This window comes from Physeter macrocephalus, chromosome 11 (assembly GCF_002837175.3).
Source record: "Physeter macrocephalus isolate SW-GA chromosome 11, ASM283717v5, whole genome shotgun sequence".
Taxonomy (NCBI): domain Eukaryota; kingdom Metazoa; phylum Chordata; class Mammalia; order Artiodactyla; family Physeteridae; genus Physeter; species Physeter macrocephalus.
In genome coordinates, this window is record NC_041224.1 from 117,138,463 (window position 1) to 117,156,582 (window position 18,120).

Genomic DNA, 18,120 nt, shown 5'->3' on the forward strand with positions numbered 1-18,120 from the left:
AAGAAGACGGCAAGATGGCAGGAGATATGTTGGGGGTGGGCGTCGGGTAGGTGTTGAGGGCATCCCAAGCTTTGAAGAGCACACGAAAAGACGTAAAACGTAGCACGTGATCTTTTCTCTCTGCTCAGAGAGAAAGCCAGATCTTTGATTGGACTGATATATTCTAATGCAATTCTAACATGGATTCTTGGGCTTTTCCTTATTACTATTTCAATTAGTAGCTGCTTTTATTTTGATAACAGAAACACCTGATACTTGAGAGCAACTAACCCATTGCTCTCATAAAGCATGATCAAGAAAACGAAACAATACTTCTAAATCATCCATTTTAACAGAAATCAATTAACCTCAATAAAATCAATTCCAGTACTTCTTGTACTTTATCCAAAATGAAGAACAAGATGACATCGTTTTTCTAAAATGTTGATTTAATGACACCCAGCATATCTCAAAAAGAAAAAAAAAAAGCCCTCAAACTTTTTTTTTAAACACAAATGAGCAGCATAGGATTTAATTTGTGTATGTGTTTAGCATACAGTGTTTTTCCATTAATACAGGGTTAACTAAAGAGCAGGTTATTTGAAGCTCTTGAAGAATTCCCACCCCTTCTCTGGCCTCCTCAAATTTGGGGGAAGACACATTAGCCAGAACCCACCTGATTACAAGTAACAGAAAACCCAAGTAAAAATGATTTCAACTTTCTCTGTAATCGTCTTCACTTTCTCTTCATGATCAAAAGACAGCTGTAGCACAGCCAATGAATGATCAGTTCCTCACAGGACAATGTCCAAAGTCAGGAAAGGGTCAGTTGCTACGTTGTGTTCATTTTTTGAAAGAAAAGAAAATATTCCCACAGGCCCTCCAGGAAAGTGTCATTGTCCAGCATTTCATCAAATGTCCCAGCCTCAGCCACTCGCCGGATGGAATTACTGCGGCTGGTTTAAACAAACATTTATCCCTCCTGAGACTTGGGGGAAGACCACCACACATAAAGCCCCAAATGGGGGTTCTATTACCCAGGAAGAAGTGGCGGAATAGCTGTTCAGAGGACACTCAACGGTGACCGCTCCCTGGGAGAATCTGTAATGTTTTCACAACAAAGTACCAGGATTTCTGACAATCCACAGAACAGCTGAACACATGACGTTTGTCTGGGCTCCTTTAAATAGTCCCGATTTTATGGAACACTAGTTTTTGTATAACTATGCCTCACCACTTAGATATTTCTTGCTAAAGATATTTAGTAGGCTTAATGAAATGACTGCATCCAGAAACACAGAGTCTGCCAGAGACATAAAATAAACCTGCCTATAAGGGGGAAGGGGAGGGTGGGACGAATTGGGAGATTAGGATTGACATATACATACCACCATGCGTAAAACAGATAGCTAGTGGAAACCTGCTATCAAGCACAGGAAGCTCAGCTCGGTGCCCTGTGACAACCTAGATGGGTGAGATGGGTGGGCAGGGGGTGGTAGGGAGGTCCGAGAGGGAGGGGATATAGGTATGTGTACGGCTGATTCACTTCACTACAGCAGAAGCTAGCACAGCATTGTAAAGCAATTATACTCCAATAAAAATAAAAAATAAAAAAAGATTCACCTCATCTTTTTACCATTTTTTTAGGTCTCCCTACATCCCAGCTTAACCTCCCCAGTACTCCATTCCTCTTCATTTTTAAAGGAAGGTGAAGGATTCACCCAGGCCAGGTTGGACCTGCTGTGCTTTCATAGGCCTCCACGCCACTTTCCATAAGTCATCACTGTCATAAACTTACTAGTAAAAATGACTGATAAGCATCTGTCTCCCGTTCAAAGACAAAGAGAAGTAAATCCTTATTTTCAGAAGGAAGAAAACATTTTCAGCAGTGTCCCACAGTAGAGAGACTTCCCCCTGAGTCTCGTTGTGCAGTGTTTCATCATATTCCAAACCTAAACCAGTCCCCGGGAAGGGAGACAGAATTTCTGTGACCAGTTCAGACTCAGACAGGAGTTCAGGCCAGTGACAGATTTTGCTCACTTTGCTATCCCCCAGTGCCTGGCACAGAGAGGCACATTCAAAAAAAAACATTTATTGAATGAGTGGATAAATCCACCATTTCCCTGATTTCCTAGTCATCAATCTTAATTCCATGCGCAAGAGTTCACTGTGTCCTTTTACATAACAAACCCCCAACAAAAAAGAAGGTTTGGAGGCTAAAAAATACTCTGTTCTTAACTATTTCAGGTCAAGAAGGTCAGGAATAAACAGTACTGAAACTCCCTGACTGGACTGAAAAGAGCTTAAAAAAAATCTGAGATCTCGGATGTCACTCATGCCAACAATTACTTTGACTCTTCTGGTCCTAGAACATGATCCCCTCAATGTTCAAAAGCCTTGGTCTCCAACTCAGCACGTTATCATCAAGAATAAGGGGAATTGGGCTTCCCTGGTGGCGCAGTGGTTGCGCGTCCGCCTACCGAGGCAGGGAAACCGGGTTCGCGCCCCGGTCTGGGAAGATCCCGCGTGCCGCGGAGCGGCTGGGCCCGTGAGCCATGGCCGCTGGGCCTGCGCGTCCGGAGCCTGTGCTCCGCAACGGGAGGGGCCACAACAGAGAGAGGCCCGCATACCACACAAAAAAAAAAAAGGAAAAGGGGAATTTATTTTTTAAACTTAACCAATTGATATGTTCTCAATCAATGAAAAGTTTTCTACAGGATTCAATATTAACAGTTAATAAAAATCTGTCAATCGGCGGCCGTGATATAGGAAAAAACCTCTTCTGAGGTTATAAATAACACAGATAGCAATTCAAGCAGGGCCTGTCATTAGGATATTAGGGGGGAAATCCATAGATGATGGCATAGTCATTCACAGACCATCCACGGGTCTTCTGTCCTTAGGCTCGTAACTCACATTAAGTATCAAATATCATTCAATTTGACCAAATATTGCTCAGCACATAAATTTACAAAAAAACTAAAACCCAATTTGTAGATGCCTGCTATTTAAGACATCTAGCTCACTAATTGCAGAATCTATAGGAAAGTCTGCATGGCATCAAAGCCTTGCTTGATCCTATGAGCAGTTCTAAATGAAAAACTGTCTCTATTGTAAGTAAATAAAGCGCTAAATGCACAGTTCCTGGCTCTAATGCTATTTCTCTTGTGGGTTTTGAAAATGACCTCTGTAAGCATCAAGGACTATAACTTTTTAGATAAAGAAACCTGTTCTTGTTTTAAGTCTATGTCAGGTTCATTCCCCTATAACCCACAGTTTTCAAAAGCAGAGGAAAAAGTAATCCAGAATTTAAAAAAGAAAAAAAAAAAAAAAAAAAAAAAAAAGTCCTGTTTCCAGAATGAAGTTCCCTGTCAGCCTGCCTTGGGCCTTAGGTGGAGAAGCAGAGATTAAAGAGTCAGTATTCTTTTTCATGTTTCATCTGCCAGTTTTGTGAATGTAGAAAGAAAAACCGGTAGCTACAGCTAAGCACCCAACTGTGGTATTAAGTAGAAAGTGTGATTCTAGCACATACACACCCCTAACTTACACGCTCTCCGCATTAGTGAATTCAAAATTAATTTTTGAGTATCTAGCAGAAAACCCCCCACTCCCCATTCTCTGCAGCCATTGATGAAGGTAGCTCAAGGGGGGGTGAGCTGAACAGCAGATGCGCACCCTCATATTGCCATGACGATAATGAAGCTCTCTGTTCAGCTGTGTGAATGTCAAGTGTGAAAATCTCCGATGAGCTCACCATTTCCTATTTATTCTATACTTACCTGAATACACCAAGTATTACAGCTTTTTAATGCATATGCAAACCTCTAAAAATGCCCTTTTGTGAGACACTTTGCTAAAAGACCGCTTTTGAGATGTCTTCTTCATCTCCTCTTCAAACTGAATTAGACTGCTTCCTTCTTTTGAAGACACAAGTAACTCACTATTTAGAATCTTTGGCTTTGATTTTGTGGAACAGCCCAACAGGAAGAGACCATGTTCTCTTTTTTCCTCCATATTTCTGAAGGCAAACTTGGACTGATTTGTTTTGAGTTACTAACAGAGTTATGTTCTTGCCACAGACACAGGCTTCCTTTATGTCCTTTCAATCATCAGTCTATATCTCTGTGGACAAAGTTTTCCTAAGGAACACTGAAGTCCCTCTGTTGGCCACTGCGTGCAGAGCCATAGATGTGCGCTCCAGCAAGAGCTCATCAGATTGCGGGGGCGGGGGGCGGTTTTCTCTACAAGGAGTACATTTCTTGTATGCTTGCCACTAAGCTCAAACCAAGAGGCCAGGTGACTTTTGAAAAAGATAATCAATCTGAGCATCCAGTCTTTGTGGGGTAAAGTGTGTACGTGATGTAAAAGGTCATGGGTTCTAACACATAAGCATTCTTCTTTGGATTGAACTGTATTTGCCACTCCCTTCACAATTAGGGGTGGGTGGTATTTTGACACTTAGAGACAAAAATGGTCAAGTGAGCAGGGCTAGAATGGTTCCACCAGCCAAGATGTAAGTCTCTCCTTGTCTCTAGTAGTTTCTTCTCCCAAATGCAGGGTCATTTCTGTCCTCTGAAGTGCACAGTCTGTAACTCAAAGGCACGTGTAGCTTGGAAGGTGGAACAGTACTGATGACAACTTCTCGGTTTTCCTCAGAACTGAACAATAGCAGCCAAAAGCAATTGGCTGCACCCTAGACTTCAGGGCTCAAAGGAGCAAGCTGCCGTCAGTAGCAGAGAGGCGTCCACGGTAGAAAGGCTTTGATGCCGTGCAGACTTTACTACAGATTTTGCAGTTAGTGAGCTAGATGTCTTAAATAGCGGTCTGGGACCATCCAAGACTAAAAGGGCTTCTGGGAGAAACACAGTCAGCCTCCCTGTGTCTTCATGTTTACCCTCTAAAACCTAAGAAAAGGCCATTTCAGTGTTTTGAGATCCTTAAATAAAAACTAATTCCGGGCTTCCCTGGTGGTGCAGTGGTTGAGAGTCCACCTGCCGAGTCAGGGGACACGGGTTTGTGCCCCGGTCCGGGAAGATCCCACATGCCGCGGAGCGGCTGGGCCCGTGAGCCATGGCCGCTGCGCCTGCGCGTCCGGAGCCTGTGCTCCGCAACGGGAGAGGCCACAACAGTGAGAGGCCCGCGTACCGCAAAAAAAAAATTTAAAAACTAAAATAAAATAAAAACTAATTCCTATCACACAGTTTTAAAGACATCTTTCTAGAAATGTTATGATGTGATCCTTGAATTCAGTGGGCACACATAGGCTGCTCTACCAAAAGGTTTGGACAGCAAAAAGTAAACTTCGGGATAAACCAAAGAGAAGATGCCAGGTTATGTGTTAGAAGTACTCAGACCGTATCACAGTGTAAGACGAAAAATAAGATCCTCATAGATATTTCCTCTCTCTCTCGGTTTCTTCTTCTCTTTATAGTTTGAGCACACTGTTATGAATGTTCTCCTGGGCTCATTGGTTTGATGAGGATCTATCTCTTTTCAAGGGACAATTAACTGGTTTTTAAGGACTTCCATACCAAGTAACTTACATCATGCTTATTTCTGTTTTTCTCCACAAAAGGGATTTTGTGAAATAGACTAACACAGACATTCTCTCATTTCTCTCCATTATTTAAAGCTAAAAACCCCAAAATAAAAACAGCAGCCCTGGATTAGAGAGTATCAAAAAAGTTTTTGTGTTTTTCAAGTTGTCTAATTTATTACAAACTAAAAATCTCTTTCAAACTGGCACCAAAGTGGCTTTTCTTCCTGAGCTGATTAGGACCACATGAGCTCAGGAAAAGCTGTCAGATCCTGCCTCTGGCACAGCTGGAACGATCCAACTGATTTGCCAGTATGATTTTTTTTTTTAAAAGCAGGAAGCTTCATCCACAAATCATAAATTTATATTCTAGAGCCCCAAGCAAAAATTATTCCGTGTTCATTTTAAAAGAAGCAAAATTCCATTGTGACCGCTTTTATGGGTCCTCCTGAAAAACAGACACAACTGGGGTGATCTTTCGGTCAACATTTCATGCTACAGTAGCAGCTAACTCAGCGCCTTATCTTGAGTTATCTAGATTCCCACGGACACATGGGGGTGTCATTCAGAAAACACTGATCCTCAGGAAACAGTCATGATCCAAGACCATGCTGGAATGTCTACCTTTTCAGAATTCTGTTTGTCAGGCTGGCCCAGGGCAAATTAATGGATTAGGTTAAACTTGTCTTCTTGAGCTGACGGTGATGGGGCCCTGGATCTGCTCTGTGGCGTGGACCATGGTAAGTGAAGGCGCTCAAGTAGCTCCTGACTCCCCAGGGAACCTCTCAGGGGTCCTTTTCTCCGCAGCTCTGTCACCACCACTTCATCACGTAACCTTGCCTGGCCTGCCTGTCCCTCACTGAGGTCTCCTCTCTTTGCTAGATGGCCCTTGGCCTGGGTGATAAATAATATTCGTGGAATCATGGGTCCTAATAACTTTGTATTTATCTTCTCAGGAAACACAGATGCACCTAATCAGACCCAGAGTCATGCTGCCTTAACCCAAAAAGGTGACACACATCAATCTTTTAGCAAATGAGGCATTCTGCCCCTTCACAGCACATCTATGGGGCCCACTCCCAAGGCTGATGTTTTACTGGTCATGCATTTCAGAAAGGAGATTTTGTTTGTTTCTCTGTTTCTTTGTTTGTAAGTAAGAGAAAGTATTGTTAGGAAGGAGAGGGTGTGGTGATCTTTATGCTGATTCTGCAAACTCTAATTTGACTTTATAATTTCTGTCTCACTTTGCCCCTTGCTACACACTGTATTGTGGGGTCTTTTTTTTTTTTTTTTTTTTAATTTTGCCTGCTTTGGGTCAAATTCCAGTCCAAAATCCCCAGCCAGGCTGGGCTGGTCTAGCCTACCATCTCAGTGTTTTCTTCATGTGACTCTATAAAAGGGGCTTCTTAGTCTCTTTGCCTTTATTAAAAATACTAGAACCATTTGAAATTATCCCTTACTCCAGATACACAGCAGGTAGAATTATACGCCAACCACTGATTGGGATGCTGTAAGTATTTCTGTGAAAATAGTGGGCAGAATTTCATAACCTATCGTTCCTCTATTAATAGTTAACCAGGTTGAGAGGATTTGAATAAAAGCACATCTTGTTGCATGCAACAATGGTTTGACAGAAGTGCTGTATGGCAGAGTCAGTATTTTACTGCTTTCAGCTTCACTACACAGTTTTGGAGCCGGGGAAGCCATGCATGCCGAATGGCAGAACTTAAAATCGCCTACAAAAGCAGAGTACAGTCCTACCTGTGGAGCCTCACCACTAAGAGAAGGTGACACTTCCGGGTTTTAAAAATACCCTAAACTGTAGAATAGTTTCCGAATAGAACTCGCCGCTCTTTGAAGCACTCATCAAAGCAAGGCTTTTTCAAGCAACTGTTAAGACTTAAGTATTACATTTTACAACCATCCATTTCGTGTATTGTGAGACAAAAAAAGAGAGAATGGGAGAAAAGCGTTGAAGTTTATATGTTTATGGATAAAATATATGGAGGTTTGATTTTTGACCACTTTCAGAGCTAGGAAGAGTGGCTCAGACATGATGGGAAGAGCTTCTACAGCCTTAAACACAGCTCTTTTCCAAAGTGACAACCCTTTACCCATCCAACCCCACCCCCCAAAAAATCAAAATGTACTTCGTGAAACTATTGTATATGAAGCACTTATTAGCCATAATTAAATGGACAATATGAATTTACTACGTCTTTAGGACTCTGGCTTGTTCTGGTTTAGAGCAAGATGATTAATGCAAATACATATTACTTGAGATAACCATTTAGCAGCTAATTTAGCCAAATTTATTACAGCAGTTAGAGGTTTTTCATTTTAGCAGACGGAGACAAGGACGTGCCAAAAGTGGGCAGCGTGGATGAGTGCACACTGCCCTCTAGTGGCCGGCCGGCTGGCGCGCTGTTGGGGGGTGTGGAGTCTCTGCAATTCGTATCCAAGCGATAACAGCGGGTTGTGCACGTTTCCGGCATCCTTTTAAACCCTTCCCACCCATAGCACTTTATTTCAGGGGCTGATTTACTGCACTCTTCCCCCTTTTACTAGCTCAAGCGTACCCAGATACAAATCAAATCCATTTCAGCTTGGCAAGATTTTGGTTAAAGTATCATTTTTAACATCTGCATTTTAAAGCTCTCTTTCCGTGGATATTTAACGGCACCGTTTCACATTACTGATTGTTTTTACTTGTTCCTTCATTTGGGGCCATATTTCAGAGTCTGTGTGGAGCTGTCACTCTGTTTGGCTCTAGCCAAGTCAAACCTGTGCTTCTCTTAGGCCAGTGTTTCTCTCTGACTTGGTGAGGGAGTGTATTTTGTTCCAACGTTCAGCAAATTTCTCACCAGAATCTCCCCGACTGACCCATGTAGATTTAGTTCACACTATAAATTCTGTTCGACAAGATCAAAAGGAACCAATACATAAGGACACGGGTTGATACTGCTCGCGCTGAGGTGAAATGATCAAAGACAGAGGGGGAAAGCATCTTTGGAACCATTCAGATATCCAGAATCGCAAAGAGGGCTATCTTGAAGCTATGAATAAATCACATCCAAATTTGCCTTTATTCCCATCTAACGTCAAACCCATTGACAATATCCACACCGCATTAGGTGTTCTGTGAGCCAAAAAGATTTGTAGTCCTGTTATTCTTCCTTTCACACCATGACTGCCCAAAATGGAATAAAGTCTTGCTACAAACGCTAGTAACCCTAGCTACAAACGCTAGTAACCCTAGCTCCGGAGCCGCTGCTCCACTGAATTGGTGATTTTATTTGTCCTACTAATGGCATTCTACATTAAGCATACAGAGGGGCACCCCTGGCTTGGTGCGGGACTTCCCCTTTCTTCTTTCTTTTTAAATTAATTTATTTATTTTTGGCTGCGTTGGGTCTTCGTTGTTGCCCGCGGGCTTTCTCTAGTTGTGGCGAGCAGGGGCTACTCTTCGTTACGGCGCGTGGGCTTCTCATTGCGGTGGCTTCTCTTGTTGTGGAGCACGCGGGCTTCAGTAGTTGTGGCTCGCAGGCTCTAGAGTACAGGCTTAGTAGTTGTGGCGCACGGGCTTAGTTGCTCCGTGGCATGGGGGATCTTCCCGGATCGGGGCTCGAACCCGTGTCCCCTGCATTGGCAGGCGGATTATTAACCACTGCGCCACCAGGGAAGTCCGGGACCTCCCCTTTCTAAGCTTCAGATTTTGCAGAGATGATAACCATTTCGTCCCAGTCCTAATATGCAATGCCTTCTATTCTATTTTGTTTTTTCACCAGTGCTGAATAAGGGCCAGTGTGTGACAAAGTACTATCGTTGGATGCAGAAGAATGGAGGATATATTTGGATACAGTCTAGTGCCACAATAGCTATTAACGCCAAGAACGCAAATGAGAAGAACATCATCTGGGTGAATTATCTTCTGAGGTATATTTTGGAATTCTTTTTCATTTCCATCTCAGTCATAAAACATGCAGTCCAATGGTAAATAGCTGACACGCTGTATTATCTTTTGACAGTATCTGGTGTGGAATTTTATGGAAATTCGGCTTGTCTTTCCACAAGATTCAAAGAAATGGGAAAAGTTCAAAGCCATGTCGGTAGGGACTTGGAGGGCAGATGTGCGAAATGTCCAATAGTTCTTGGTCTGCCAACCTTGGGGCAGTTCTGCAGAGGTTGCTTTGGTTTCCCCACAAATGTCTGGGCCAGAAAAAGAACACAGACGTTTGCCTCCAGTGGAAGCATTCAAAAAGCATCTCCTTCTCCCCCACACGTTCTCACACTCATGCGCTCCAACCCTTGTGAAAATTATGAAAAGGGGATGGGGAAGAAGTGGCAGAGTTCACATTCCTCCTGTATCCCATCTCTTTGAAGTCCTCAGCATATCACGTAGGGTTGGATTCCCCAGACATTCAAGTTTGGGTAAGCAGAGAGAGTCGCTTTGCCAGAACTGAGACAATTTCAGTGTAAAAATGAAGGCAGTCTTCTTTTGCCTGCTCTGTGATCTCAGGCAAGGGTGACCGCTGTTTTAATGCATCCTCAAATTTATATCCATTAATGCAGCCAAGCTCAACAGCCTCCTGAATTCCAGTGTGCACCACCACTCGTCTCTCCGTCCTCATCTGCTTGCTGCCTGTGGATGCAGGCTAGCACCAAAGTAACCAAGACGCATAGCCTGGGTGGTCTGCGTCTAGGGACAGGCTTTCTGGGAGGTTCTCCACCAATCCTGCCATGAAGCTATCCAAATGCTCAGCCTGGCTCCCCTCCCACCATTGTCATTCTAGTCTTTGGCTTCTCTTGGCCTAAAGCCACCAAGCAGGGCCCACATGTGGTCTGAGGAGGAAAACTTCCAGTAGGTCTTATGAATGGAACTTGTTGCCCTTTGACTGATAATCTAGACAGGGAGTACCGAATCCCATTTTTCTTTGAGACAGCGATGCAGACAGCCGTGGCTCATCAGCACGCTGACCCTTCAGAGTGTGTTCGCGTCCGCTGGTGACGACTTGAAGGCATGAATGTGCTTGCTTCCCGATAGCATATCAATCAGACACTAATGATTATTGCTCTAGAGAGGGCTTTAATGTGCACCACTTAGAAGAGTCTTCATTCATCTACTTTCTTTTCCCTTTTTTGACCTCTTCTACTCTACATTAATTCTCTCTAAAGGTAAAAGTATGGGTATCGAATGGGGCTTTCTCCAAAGCCTGCTTTTCATGCAAACTATCCCCTGTGTTTGTGATATGCTCAAGATGGGTTCTGCTATCAGGGAATTCTTTTACTTAGAGGTTTATGGAACAGTGGCTGTATGCAATGCAGAAGGTTATAAAAACCCGCATGCCAAAGAGAAGACAGAATACGGTATTGTGGCACTGACATTCACTGTGCCAAGGAGACCCATTATTATTAAAAATTAGACATTAGTAACAGGGACACCATAGACTGTAGGATGGCCGTCCCCCAGGCTGCTGGAGCCTAGGGCACTAAAGTAACCCCTATGGTTGTTCATCTCATTCAGGGAGACTTCTTCCCATCTGGATCTTTCTTACTGCCTCATCAGCCTCATGACTTCCTACTCTGCCCCCAAACAGAGGGAGTGAGGAGGGGTAAGGAGAGGTCAGCTGGTGCTACTTTGGAGCAACACTCTTGGTCTAGCCTAGGATCACATGGTACAAGCTCAGGAGCGTTTGGTGCTCCTGGTCCACCTAATTCCATACGGAGAAGAAGGAAGCAGTTTGGGTACCAAAGACCAGCCTTCAGGCTCAAAGAGCCTCAATCGCAGGCATGCCAGACGTGTTTCAGCTGACCTGAAGACTCACCCTGGGTTCAATAATAGAAGACTGGGAGTTGGCCAACAAGGGACTTGTGAACCCACATGGCATCTGGACCAAAGGAGACTGACAGACATGAGCTTTAGCAGAGGAAGCTCCCCCGGTCTGTCACTCATCAGGATCACTTCTCCAGGCTGCAGGTCTAGGAAGAAGGGCCTTGGCCTGATAGCAACTATTGAAGTTGGTTTTTCTTTCCCACATTCCTGTCCTTTGTTCTTCCCCAAGCAGTATTTTCATGCTCCCTCTTGCTGGCCAGAATCCCTCACTTCTGGGCTCCATCCAGGCTTGCACTTCCCTGTTCTGAAATTACTGCTCCTCCAGTCTTCTTCCTGTACCCTCACAACACCTGGTAGAATTACAGAAACTGCGTAAGGGCTAAGGCTACCTTCCTGGCACCTGGCTCATCTGATCATCTAGAGAAAGCTCTGCTGCCGACGCTAATTCACACTAAGGAGTAAAGCCCTGATAATTTATCTTAGTGAATTAACCCCTCTGGGATATTTGCAGTTTTAGTGTAGTTACTGAAACAGTGACTCTCTGATACAGGAATTTTACTAGAAATTAGCTAGTGAGTCATAGAGACCTATGGAAGGTCTCTGGCTGACTGGCCATGATAGAAGGACAGAAGAGGCATTTTCCATTTGGAGGCAAGAGACTTTCCTAGTGCCTTCAGATTAAGCAGCTGGTACTGCTCATACGCTGGCCTGGCCTTGGAATGGCATTTCTAGAAGATCGCTGACTGACCGAACACACTCCCTTTTCCAGAGGAGGCTTGTTTCTGAATTAAAAATAGAACAAAAATTAAGCACTTTTGTGCAAATGGGGTTAGCTTCATTCTTTCACACTGGGACTCTCCCCACTGCAATCAGATTTCCAGCTAACAAGCCACAGGTGTACACCACACGAGCAGATGAAAATGTGATTGTAATGGGTGTGTTGACAGTTCAGTAGCCATAATCCACGCAGCCCAAGGTGCACCTGTGCATCTGTCAGATCGTTAGGTGCTGAGGGCTCTGCCCCCCAACTCCCCGCCCCCAATAGCCTTCGAGCCATCTGAACAGCCGAGGGCTCCATCAAGGAGCCAAGACAAGGGTACTGAAGCAACGGACTCATTAGGAGCCCAGGAGAAGGCAGGGCACACCGGGAGGCAGGGGAATGAATTGTTGAGGGTGCTTCTCTCATCCTCCCTTCCCCCAGGTGTGGTACTGGGAGGAATGTCAAGCAGCCCAGTTCCCTGGCCCCCAGTGGTACCTGATTACTTGAAAGCTTTTTGGTGGCTTTCATGTAGCATTTGGGTATTCAGTCATTGTGGCAAGGTGCACCTGTTCCCCAGCGCATGCAATCCAAGCTTCTGTAAAATTCCCATGATGAGCTGAGAAATGATTTCATGCTTAGTCTTTCAAACCCTCTAAACTCCAAAAGTTTGGGGCGAGGAAGTGGGAAGAAGATGGTCAAAAGCAACCTATCCAGAATGGGTGTCTGCACTCCTGATGAACACCTCCCTCCTCCACAGCAACCCCGAGTACAAGGACACGCCAATGGACATCGCACAGCTTCCCCACCTGCCGGAGAAAACTTCGGAATCCTCAGAGACCTCCGACTCTGAGTCAGACTCTAAAGACACCTCAGGTATTACAGGTATTACGACTTCTCCGTGTTCTGCAGTTATGGCTTGCCTTTCCAAACTTGAGGGGTGGGCAACGGCCAAAGGAGTGTCATCTGAACGAAGCAACTGGTCAAAGTTTATATAGGGATATATGTCACATCAAGTTATTACTGAGTCTTTCTCAACACATATATGTATATATACTTATATACCACTACATACAGATGTACACACTACATAAGTGTGTGCACATATATACAATGCATACATTTATGTATGTGGTGTTACATAAATACATACCTGCATCTAAATATGTATAAATACGTACACATATGCATGTTGTGGTATGTATTCATACACATAGGTATATTATGGTATATAAATATATACACACAAATGTACAGAGAGATTGACTGATTTAGCCATCACTTAACGTCAGCCCTCCATACAGAAGAAGCCCGGCGCTAACCCCATAGCTAGCTCCATGCTCTTTACCAGAAGCAGACAGCAGGGCTATCTCTGTTGCTCCAAGACAGACCGTGACTTTGAGCCCCAAATATTCACATCCTCACCAAGCTGGGATTGAACCTCTAAAGTGGGATACTTAATGGCATCGGTAAATGACTCTTTCTGGGTGCCGTCTGTTACTCATTTTCTGAATCTATGCTGAACAAATCCATGCTTTCCCATTCCTAGTTATTTTAGGAAGCAAACTTTGAGTAGTTCTTTGGAGCACAGGAAAGCTAATATAAAAATTTACTTTTCCTCCATTTCCCAGTCCCCTTCCACAGACACACATAGATGCAAGGGGCACATAACTCATAGAATTTACGGCCGCAAAAAATCCTAAGCCTCTCCTAACCCAACCTTTTCTGCTAAATAAATGAAGGCCAGAGTAGTTACATGATTTGTCCAAGGTGCTCGTCCAGGCTGCCATCCAAAAGCAGAGCCATAAAATCAGCATCATCCCTAAAGGTTCTGAGGTTCTATTACTGAGAAAATCTATCCTTCCTAAAATGTGCCAGATGACTAGGGCACACCGGCCACAAACCCCATCCTTAGGAAACATGCTCTTGTACCGTATTCTCTCTACTCCAGACACAGCTTCAGGGAGGCGGAAGCAGGTGGGGAGGATCTTGATTGATTTCCTGTAAATTGCATTCATTCGAGAAAGTTCTTTACTAGGGCAGAGTTCTAGAACGGACAATCTCTGCTCCTTATTTATACAGTATATAGCAGTGAACAAGAAAGACAAAAATTCCCTGCCCTGTGGAGCTTATATTCCAGTTGGGGGAAGAGACAGAAGTAAATACAAGTAAAACATACAATGAATCAGATGGCGTTCAGTGCTCTAGATAAAAATAACTTTAGGAATACAGAGTATGGTTTTCAATAATGAGCAAATATTTACCAGGGGAAGGTGCAGACCTCTTTGGAAAGTCACCTTGCAAATTATCATTTTTTCTGTGTCACTACCACCTTATTCCCGGTTATTTACTCTCGAGTCCGTGAGCATTTTCGCAGAACATCTCGAATGTTAACGTGCCTAAGAATCACCTGGGGAATCCTGTTCAAATGAAGAATCTGATCCAGTAGGCCTGGGTGGAAACCTGGGATTCTGCATTTGTAGCAAGCCTCCAGGCGATGCCAATGCAGCGGGCGGGTCCGGGGACCGCACTTCTGAGTCAGGGTCCCGCTAATCTAGGTCCTCAAGAGAGGGAAAGCCCAGGCTTTAAAGTAACCGAGGCAGTGGAGCAGCTCAGGATAAGGCAAGACACCCCCCACCACCTCCGCCCTCCCCTCCCCCACCCCCGCAGGTGAGAGGTGGGTCTTGCCCTGCTAACCCCGTTGTCTCCTGTGCCTCCTCTCCCCGCCCCCTACCCCCCGCGGCCGCCGGCCCCACGCAGAGGACAATGAGAACTCCAAGTCCGACGAGAAGGGGAACCAGTCCGAGAACAGCGAAGACCCGGAGCCCGACCGCAAGAAGTCGGGCAACACGTGCGACAACGACATGAACTGCAACGACGACGGCCACAACAGCTCCAGCAACCCGGACAGCCGCGACAGCGACGACAGCTTCGAGCACTCGGACTTTGAGAACCCCAAGGCGGCCGAGGACGGCGGCGGCTTCGGCGCGCTGGGCCCCATGCAGATCAAGGTCGAGCGCTACGTGGAGAGCGAGTCGGACCTGCGGCTGCAGAACTGCGAGTCGCTGTCTTCGGACAGCGCCAAAGACTCGGACAGCGCGGGCGAGGCGGGCGCGCAGGCCTCCAGCAAGCACCAGAAGCGCAAGAAGAGGCGGAAACGGCAGAAGGGCGGCAGCGCCAGCCGCCGGCGCCTGTCCAGCGCGTCGAGCCCCGGCGGCCTGGACGCGGGCCTGGTGGAGCCCCCGCGGCTGCTGTCCTCCCCCAACAGTGCCTCGGTGCTCAAGATCAAGACGGAGATCTCGGAACCCATCAACTTCGACAACGACAGCAGCATCTGGAACTACCCGCCCAACCGGGAGATCTCCCGGAACGAGTCGCCCTACAGCATGACCAAGCCCCCCAGCTCCGAGCACTTCCCGTCCCCGCCGGGCGGCGCAGGCGGCGGGGGGCTGCACGTGGCCATCCCCGACTCGGTCCTCACTCCGCCCGGTGCCGACGGCACGGCCGCCGCCGCCGCCGCCCGCAAGACTCAGTTCGGCACCTCGGCCCCCGCGGCCTTGGCCCCCGTCGCCTCCGACCCGCTGTCGCCCCCGCTCTCGGCGTCCCCGCGGGACAAGCACCCCGGGGGCGGAAGCGGCGGCGGCGGCGGCGGCGGCGGCGGCGGGAGCGGCCCCGGAGCGTCCAACTCCTTGCTGTACACTGGGGACCTGGAGGCGCTGCAGAGGTTGCAGGCGGGCAACGTCGTGCTGCCGCTGGTGCACAGGGTGACCGGGACGCTGGCGGCCACCAGCACGGCCGCGCAGAGGGTCTACACCACGGGCACCATCCGCTACGCGCCCGCCGAGGTGACCCTGGCCATGCAGGGCAACCTGCTGCCCAACGCGCACGCTGTTAACTTCGTGGACGTTAACAGCCCGGGCTTCGGCCTTGACCCCAAGACGCCCATGGAGATGCTCTACCACCACGTGCACCGGCTCAACATGTCGGGACCGTTTGGCGGCGCCGTGAGCGCGGCCAGCCTGACGCAGATGCCCGCCGGCAACGTGTTCACCACGGCCGAGGGACTCTTCTCCACGCTGCCCTTCCCCGTCTACAGCAACGGCATCCACGCGGCACAGACTCTGGAGCGCAAGGAGGACTGAGCACCGCCCAGCGCGGCCCGGGGCTCTGCCCGGAGGCATCGTCGGCGTTTTCGTTTAGACCTTTGATTCTAGCACTTTGAATTCGAGCAGGTCAGCATCTTCTCTCGCCACGACGGTCCCCGTTCCATCCCCTCTTTCTTTCACTGGACTCATTCTTTCCTGTAAAGATATGTTTATTTTTGGCCTTCAGAGGGTCAGACGACCGGTTGCCTGCCATTTTGTCTTCTTCCGAGATGTGTGTTGGGTTGTTTTGCTTTCCTTTACATCTTTATTAAGATGTCTTTAATGTGTATATGCCTCTGCCATAGAATACTCAGTCTTGTGGTCAAGAGATTTCTCAAATGACAACCATTGAGTTTTCTTCGTAAAGATCTTGATATGATCAAGATTGAAAGAGACAAGCATAAACAATGTGCCCTGTTTGACTAAGTCAAATGAAATGGGGTGGTGTTTTTGTTTTTGTTCCTAATTCCTTTGAAAATAGGGGGATAGTATTTTAGAATTTTATGCAGAATTTAATTCTCTTTTTATGGTTAAGATTTTAAGATTTTCTTACTTGCACATAAAAATAATTTGGGTTCTTAAACTTAATTTCTGGCCTGTGACTAGAATGTTTAAAACAAAAGTTGGACTAAATGTTAATTACTGAAACATTAACTTAATTTCTAAAACCATGGTGCTATCATTTATTAATCTGTAATGTCTTCATACAAAATGCAGCTCCTGGGCTGGGTTTTGAAAAAAAATGTGTTCTGTCCTGGTCTGGAGTCCATTGCTGCAGTCTCCTTGGTTAGTTAAGACAAAGCCCTCATTAATGTTTGCTGCAGGACTTAAAATTTTTTACCTCCCAACTAACATAGCCTCACATTAAATTTAATGGGTCAGGAAAGCCCTTTTTAAAAGGGCTTTTGGAGAACTCAATCAGACTGATTTGAGGAGCAGTTTAGGTACATACTGCCTTTCGTTGAGCTTTCTTTCTTTCCTTTTCTCAGTCTAACTGAGGCTAAGTTTTGCAACTTCAATAACACTTTGGAGTAAAAGAAGGAAAAAAATATTTAACGTTTTTGATTTTTTCATTTCTTGCTAAAAAAAAAAAGGAAGGTTGTATTTGGGGGGACTGATTTGGTGGATTTTTTTTTTCCCCTTTGGTTCTTTTAGTTCTAGGTTGGAACCAGTAAGGTTTAAAACTAAAGAATGGGTTAAAATAAACTTCAAACAGATAACTGCAACGGAAAACTGCACATTAAGTTTAAAAAAAAAAGAAAAAAAAAAGAAAAAGAAAAAGAAAAAAATATCCTATTTTGTCTTTGTTGCCAGAAATCAGTGTAGTGTCAAACACTCCAAATGACTGTCAAGTATAAATTCTTCTTCCACTCCATTTTTGGCAGCTGTTTGTTGAGGCATCTAATAACAGATGTGAGAACTGTAATGTGTGCACTGTGTATGTGTCCTTGGCTGTCAGTCCATTGCAGTTTCAATGTGTGTTTCTATATGCAGTATATACTAAGCTAATGTAGTTGTTTTGTCCTTTGTCTTCTCTGTGCTCTATCTCTAGTACAGTCCCATTCCTGCAGTCCTAGTGAATCAGTGATTCTTGGGGGTTAGTGATTTTTGTGTGGTGGCCTTCCTCTGTAACGTCACCCTATGCTGCTTCTACTGTCTGTGAATCTTCCATTTCACTTTTTAAGATTTCTGCTGTTGCTTTGCTGGTGTATATTCTCTCTCTCTCTCTCTCTCTCTCCTCCCCTTTTCCTGCCTCATCTCCCCCCAACCCCAACTTCTTGAAAATCTTTTTCATTCTCAGAGATAAAAAGACTCTTAACTAGCTCAAGGTTAATGGAGCCATTTTTCCCATAAATGGAATTCTGGGTAT

The 18,120-nt window shown here is 45.6% G+C and overlaps 1 protein-coding gene across 2 annotated transcripts in view; it reads left to right on the forward strand.

Moving 5' to 3' along the window:
- NPAS3 (neuronal PAS domain protein 3) overlaps positions 1–16,249 on the forward strand; it is an 876,091-nt gene extending 859,842 nt beyond the window's left edge. For both annotated transcript variants that reach the window (XM_055088379.1, XM_028495688.1), the window contains 3 exons: positions 9,304–9,451; positions 12,866–12,990; positions 14,866–16,249. In XM_055088379.1, the coding sequence (XP_054944354.1) occupies positions 9,304–9,451; positions 12,866–12,990; positions 14,866–16,247 (1,655 nt within the window). In that variant the 3' untranslated portion in view covers positions 16,248–16,249. The remainder of the gene's footprint in view (positions 1–9,303; positions 9,452–12,865; positions 12,991–14,865) is intronic.
- The last annotated feature ends 1,871 nt before the right edge of the window (positions 16,250–18,120 follow it).